Source organism: Anolis sagrei, chromosome 2 (assembly GCF_037176765.1).
Source record: "Anolis sagrei isolate rAnoSag1 chromosome 2, rAnoSag1.mat, whole genome shotgun sequence".
NCBI lineage: Eukaryota > Metazoa > Chordata > Lepidosauria > Squamata > Dactyloidae > Anolis > Anolis sagrei.
Window position 1 is genome coordinate 237,922,843 of NC_090022.1, and position 7,419 is coordinate 237,930,261.

At 38.0% G+C, this 7,419-nt stretch overlaps 1 protein-coding gene across 1 annotated transcript; it reads right to left on the reverse strand.

Moving 5' to 3' along the window:
* Positions 1–783: 783 nt before the first annotated feature.
* SPMIP10 (sperm microtubule inner protein 10) lies at positions 784–6,093 on the reverse strand. Its single transcript, XM_060760819.2, has 3 exons — positions 6,014–6,093; positions 4,329–4,437; positions 784–1,455 (listed from the first exon to the last, which is right to left on the reverse strand). The coding sequence occupies exons 1-3, from the start codon at positions 6,091–6,093 to the stop codon at positions 1,249–1,251; spliced, it is 396 nt and encodes a 131-aa protein (XP_060616802.2). The 3' UTR covers positions 784–1,248.
* Between the last annotated feature and the right edge of the window lie 1,326 nt (positions 6,094–7,419).

Sequence of the window (7,419 nt, forward strand, 5' to 3'; positions counted from 1 at the left end):
CTGCCCTCTGGTGGAAATATTTTGGTTTCCTTTTACTCCAGACATTTGTTTTGCTGCAGCAACAAAATATTTGTATCCCTATAAAATGAAAAATAAATCTAGCATTTCTGTAATATTGTCAAAGACTGTTTTCAAAAACTCTAATGTCACAATTTATGCAGGCGTATCTATTCTCCATGACATTTGCAGCTTGCAGTATAAGAAATTCCTAGAACATTCCATATTGATTTTCAATAATGTGTGAACACTCATCATATACAGCTCAGAGGGCACTGCCTGCTTTATGTTCCTTATATTGAAGATAATGTAATTAATGTTATTATAGATCATGATGAATTCACACAATGGATGCTGCTTTTTTTTTTTTTTTTTTTTTTTGAAACTTCTCTGTTCACATCACTGAATTAGACAGATTTAATCATTTAACCAGAGCTTTGAACATTTATTTTCAGGCCACAACTCCCCAATTTTCAAAATTCTGGGGGATGCAATGCAAACAAGGTAATTTTTCTTAGCTATGAGCAGATGCCTATCTGATTTTGTCCTCAATCTTTGATTTTTCTTCTTGTAGCAGAAGGATTTTGAGATACTGAATGCCAATTATCCTACAACGGTTAATAGGAAAGCACAGTCTATCTGTGGTCTTTCTACACTGTGAAGGAGATGCCCATTTCAATGTGTGTTTGTTTTTCTAGAACATGTTGGATTCATAAACAGTAGACATCCCTTAAACTGCTATACTATTGCATTGGGAATTTTAAAAAAAATAACACATGAGTCAAGAGTTTATTGATTGGTTGTCCCAAATTTAAAAGTTCATCACATTATGAAGAGGTAATGGCTATTTCAGCACATTTGTGAATCAACCATTACCACAGGTAGGTACTGTGAAAGTCTCATTGTTGTGGTAGAGTTGTTATGGATTCATCCCATTATAGTCACCACAATATCATAAAATGTGGCCTTGCTGTAATCAAAAATTAGTAATCCCAATCTTGGCTACATTTCAGATGTGAAACCAATATAATGCCCTGGGTATTTAACAAATAAAAGGCCAAGCTCTAGATTTTGGGTGGGATGGGTCCAAGTAGATCAAATCTTCAGTTATTTCCTTGATAGAAATCATATTTGTTTGGTAGATTTGAGCGCTTTACTCGATTTGGAAAAGAATGAAAAGATCACATTCAGTTTCCCTTGCAGCTATGTTTAATTCATGGCTGGTGCAAATCCCAGCTGGAGAAAAGTGACTCAGAGTTTGATCCTGAAGCCATATGACACAATCGACTTGTGGTATCGTGAAAGATGGGAATAAATGGGAATGTCTTCCACCGTCATTTTCTGTGGCACTTTCTGCAGAAGTTTCTTCCGATTCTCTCCATGGCAATGCCTCTCGCTTTTTTCCAAAAACAAGGTGTCTTCAAGGGAACCAGTATAAAGCCCAATGTTGCCAGCATGCTAAGAAAGGGAATTCAAGCCATTATTCTGTAACAATGAGTTTTGCAAATAGATCAATAATCAGAAAAGAAATTCAAAGAAATAATTGATGTATTAACAGTACTCAGTTATAGTACTTTGGGACAAGTTAACAACTCCATTGAAGAGTAAATCACTGGACAAATTCTTAGAAGTATGCTCTCTCTCTCTCTCTCTCTATATATATATACATATGAGAAGAGGAAAAGACTATAGGCTTGGAGTAGAAAAAACAAACAGAAGTGAATAAGTTGCTTGATTTAAGATGGGAAAATATTAAACTATAGAGAAGTTGACAAAAGGAAAGCAATAAATCCTCGTTTAAAACTATTTTATGTATCTTAGATGTATATGTAATTAGAGTAAAGATGTATGTTAGTGAAAGAAATTGTGTAGTTAGTTATATAATTGTTGTTCAAGTAGTTGTAAGTGTATAGTTATTGTTGTTGTTTTTATGGGTTTTGTTACTACAGCTCCATCCAATGCAAACCTGGGATAGGATGTAACCAGTTAAAGTATGCAATGACAAAATGATTAACTGTGAAAAGATATCATGGAATATATATATGAAGCCAGGTTGAATGACATGAGGCCCTTGGCATAGTTTCATGGGGACAAGAGTTTAATTGCAAAAGCATCAAGAACAGAGGTTGGGTGCGGAAAGCCACTGGCTATATGCTTTGAGAGATTGTGAGAGTTGTAGTCCAAGAAAGTAGTTTTTCTGAACTCTATTCCACAATTTGGCAGCTTGCTAGGACAGAAAAAAGAAGGCTCTTAGACAGAGTCAGAGAAATCGAGAGAGAAGAAATATAACCTCCAACTGTCCTAATTTGAAAGAGACAGTCCCAGTTAATTCTCTGTTGTCTCACTTTAATAATAATACACTTTATTTATATTCTGCTCCATCTCCCTGAGGGGACTCAGGGCAGATTACAGAACACATACTGTATATGGCAAGCATCCAATGCCATTATGCAATTAACAAGGACAGACTATACATAAACAGAGGTATGTGCTTTCCCATCTTTTTCCATCTCTGGTATCTGGAGGCTGTGCTCGACTCCAGCCATGGGATGGTGCTGTCGCTCCATCTTTCATGCAGAAGAGTTTTGTTGTCCATAGACATCCTCCCAATTGAATCACCAGCATCATCTTATGGGTGCCTTTTATTACCTCCTCACTTAAAGCGGTACCTATTTGTCTATTCACATTGCTGTTTTCGATCTGCTAGGTGAGCAGACAGCAGGAGCTCACCTCAACCTAGGCTTGATCCAGAAGATTTTCTACAGCTGGAGGTTTATTTATTTATTTATTTATTACTGGTACTTTTACCCCGCCCTTCTCAACCCCCAAAGGGGGACTCAGGGCAGCTTACAGAAAAGGCAGAATTCGATGCCTATACACAATACATAGTATACAAAAATATAAAAGAACAATATACAAAAAGTGCAATTAAAACTTTAAACACAATAAAAACATCAACAACTGGTACCTGAGACATTGTATAAACATCATATAAAACATCCTATAAAAGTCCGTTCTTATAATCAGCGTTTCGTTTCCAGAGTTCCACATGACCAATCCATTAGTCATTTCCTAGCCATCAATGGAGTTCTTCTTTATTTACCCGCTTATTAACCCACTGTGCTAAAGCCCAGTTGCTTTAAAAATATCCCATTTTCTCACTTTTATTTCCACATTTCCCCTTGTCCTCAGCTTAATTCATGCGCAACTCAGGTGGTAGCAGAGTTATTGTCCCTCAGTAAACTCAGATCAAAGCAAACTGCTGTAGCCTCTCCTGTTTTGTGTTTTTCATTACTGTAATCACTTTTGCCCATGAAACACTCTGATGTTTCATGGGCACACATGCCCTGTTTTCATCTGTGACATGTTGACCATTTGAGAACTACCTCGGGAGAACAAAGTACAAATGTATGTCTCTTCTTCAGGTCATGTCTGACTCTGGCTGTTTTTAGTTCTATTCTGTGGCAGAGCTCTGTCTGGGAATATTTTTTTTGAAACCCAGTATTAGGAGCCAGAAATTCATTATTAATTACCCTGTGTTTTTCCAATCTGAATTAGAGAAGCATGGTAGTTATGAAGTGAACTAGAGTAAAGATATTCTGTGAGTGAACATGCTAGGACATGGCCTTACATCAGGGCTTGCTTACTGATTTTGTACTGAATCAATGGGTCTACTCTAGTTAAGATTAACCATTGGATATAAGCCAAAGTCCTTTTATGGTTCAAGAAAATAAACCTTTATCATGCATTCACCCTGCTCCGTTCAGCTTGACTGAAAAACAGAGTTTGGTTTGCATTATAACTGTAAGAGAGGCAAGGACAACAGCTATTTTGTAGTATCATTGTGTAAAAGAGGAAAACAGAAAGTTCTTTTAATTCAATCTGTTTTTCTGTTAACAGCAACTCCCTGTCAACTGGAAGGATGCTTTCAAAATATATTCTGGCAATTCGCTTATCTTTAAGTCCTCTTGTTTCCTAAAACAGACATGGAGGGATCTCAGGCTAAAGCAATTAGATAGCACAAAATGATCAACAGTTCCTTTAAAAGTTGTGGTTTTCATCTATAAAACTTTGTAGGGTATCTATGATAATCTAAAACATCAGTGGTTTGCAGTCATCACTTTTCAGATTCATATGACTTCTCTTTACAGAATATCTGATCATGCTGGCCAGAAAGAGCCTAAAACGCCTGCCAAAACAAAGGTTAAGAGAACCACTATAGTCTAGGAACAAAAACTGTCATCAAATTCTATAACATACCAGTGAATACTTTGTCTTTCCTAAGTGGGGGCTGTATTGCACAGAATGAGATGTCTTCCAGACTTTCCTACCTTTAAATTCAGTGTGCGGTACTTCATGTTTTGTTTCCAGGGCATGATGTAGAGCTTTGGAATCATTCCATGTCTGTATGAAAATCTTGGCACATGGCAATGAATAAGCCTAGAGACACACAGAGCAAAAAGATCCACAAAACTGTGAGCTTTGTTTTCTCAAATGTCTTCAATTACAGCAAAAGCAAGAACAGTCTTCACACCCAAGGCTTCTCACCAGAGAAGATATATTGAGTTTCTCAATAAAGTACGCTTTGTGTTAGGAGTTGACAACTGTGCAAAGTTAGAGGGCTACATTAGAGGACCATGGGGGTACTCTACGTGGGGTTGCCTTTGAAGACTGTCTGGAAACTCCAAATAGTCCCATGGGTAGCAGCCAGGTTGCTCATCGGAGTGGCGTACAGGGAGCATACAACTCCCCTGTTACGTCAGCTCCACAGGCTGACAGTCTGCTACCAAGCAAAATTCAAAGTGCTGTCTTTAACCTATAAAACCCTAAATGGCTCTGGCCCAGCTTGCCTGTCCGAACGTATCTCTCTCTATGAACCAGCTCAAGCGTTAAGATCTGTCAGGGAGGATATGCTCTCGGTCCCACTCTCTTCGCAGACATGACTGGTGAGACCTCCCATACATATTTCTGGGTTTCACTTGTGTTCTGTAAAGAGGAAATAAAAGCATCCACTAAAACAAGCATTTTAAAAACTGCTTGTTGTGTGCTTGTTTCTATGAGGTACAGAAATAAATTCCAAAGCATCAAGAAAATGCATTGGAAAATATGTATGTGCACCATTTATTTATTTATTTATTTATTTACTGCTCTTATATACCGCAATTCTCAGCCCAGGGGCAACTCACCATCCAACAATCTGTATTCTTTGGATATCTGGACCACTGATCTTTTGTTTTCTCCTGTGGTGACACTGTAAGTTTTACTGTCTGAATCAAAACAGCTGTATTTGATGAGTCATTTGAAAAAATACTAAAGTATGATGTAGCCTGTTTGTTTTCAACAAAGGTTGGTTCTTCTTCTTCTGTTGTTGTTGTTGTGCCTTCACAACATTTTATATTTATGGTGATCCTAATATTAACCTTTCATGAAGTTTTCTGATGTTAAGAGTGTGTGACCTGTCCAAGCTCATGCCCGAGTAGGGATTCCTGGTCTTCAGGGTCACTGTTCAATGCTTACACTACTATATCATACAGTCTCCACTTCCATGTGTTCCTGGATTTCAAGTCAATTAGTCTTAGTCAACATAGTAAAGGTTGCAAGTTGCTTTGGTCCTTAATATTTTTGGACTACAAGTCCTGCAATCCCCACTGAACATACTGAGTAAAGCTTCTGGGAGGTGAAGTCTCAAACATCATCTTTTGGACCAAACATTGACATGCATCTATGAACAGCCACCACAGATAAGTGAGCATACCTGAGATGTTCATATTACTTTCATCAGAGAGCATGTCTAGATGACAGGTAATGAATTATCAGTTTACTGCAAATCAATGTAATTTACGTTTTTATCTTTTCCAGTAGCTCTATATAATACTATTCATACCCGCTGAAAAATAAACTTGGAAAAATAAGTAAATTGTTAAAGAAAAAAGGATTATAGTAAATCCCATTTGCTTCTGTATGCCTCTTGCAGGAGACCGCCCCCCTCCCTCCGAAACAGAAGTTTCTCCCTTACCCTGCAAGGTCAGTATTGACTCCTTTAGAAACCACATTGGGTTTAGATTGAAGCTGTGGTGTAGCTTCCAGGTTACTCATGTTGTAGCAGCTGCACAGGGCTCTCTGGGAGAAATCAAGATACTTGGTAGTTGGCTTAGCAAGGGATTATGATGCATCTACCACTGTCAGGCTGATGACACAGAAGCTACATCAGGAACAAAAAGCAGATGGAAATATACAACCAGAGTAGATAGGTAAATATATTTGAATAACATGGCTTTTAAAAAGTATGGATGCACTGTTTCATATCATATCTACAATTATAATTGGAAAGTAGAATGAAAGAAAAATGGGCAATAATTTCCTTGAAGTTTCAGACAAGTCATCAGAACCACCTTTCTTTAAACTACCGTGAATGTGAAGTTGGGATGAAAGTCTGGCAGCCCTCCAGATGCTGTGCAGATCAAGTCCTATCAGCCTTAGCCAGTGCAGCTAATGGGGAAGAATGCTAGGAATTGCAGTCCAACAAGAACTGGGAGACTCATTGTTCAGGCTGGAAGACCAACTGTGATCTACCTCAGGCATGGGCAAACTTCAGCCCTCCAGGTGTTTCAGACTTCCACCATTCATAACAGCTGGTAAGCTGGCTGGAATTTCTGGGAGGTGAAATCCAAAACACCTGGAGGTCTGAAGTTTGCCCACGCCTGGTCTAGCATCAGTATAATATATGGGAGTTGGTCCCTTCCCCCCACACTTTTTAAACAGAAGACTCGTCAAATGCAATTCTCCTAAGTCAGAAACAACATTAAGGCACACCACTGCCACCAAGTACTTTTACACTGCTCATTGTATAGTGACATAAAAGACATTTCTTGCCCAAAGAATATGCTATTCAAGATCACAACATGAGATTAAAGGTGTGCAGGGAACATGAACAATGGCAAGGTAGTATGGGATCAGTCCTACAGGCAGAGACCTCTGGTGAACACCTTCTTTATTAATGTTTATGTCTTCCCACAGAAATGTTTAAACATCAGAGTAATAGTTTCAAGAAGGATTAAAAGAATTCAAAGCGGAATGGTTCCTTTGTAAGTGTAAAGGGAATTTTTACTGCAAGGTTTTCTGGGCACAGCTGTCATAACAAGAGGACTGCAAAGTAATAAAGGGAAACTACAGTTAGGGAAAATAAAATTCAGCCAAAGGCAGTTAAATGATCAAATGTTTTTTTGACACAGTGCTGAAACATTTGTGCTCAGTGCCATCTTTTCTTGTCACAGTAACACCTGCAATAGTGTTTTTTTGTGTCTGTACTAGCAGCCACATAAACATATAATCCATACTGTCAAGCAAAACACTGTTACAAACTTTAAGAACATAATACTCATGTTTATAAAGTTTCAGAGAATTCAATATACCTAATTATAA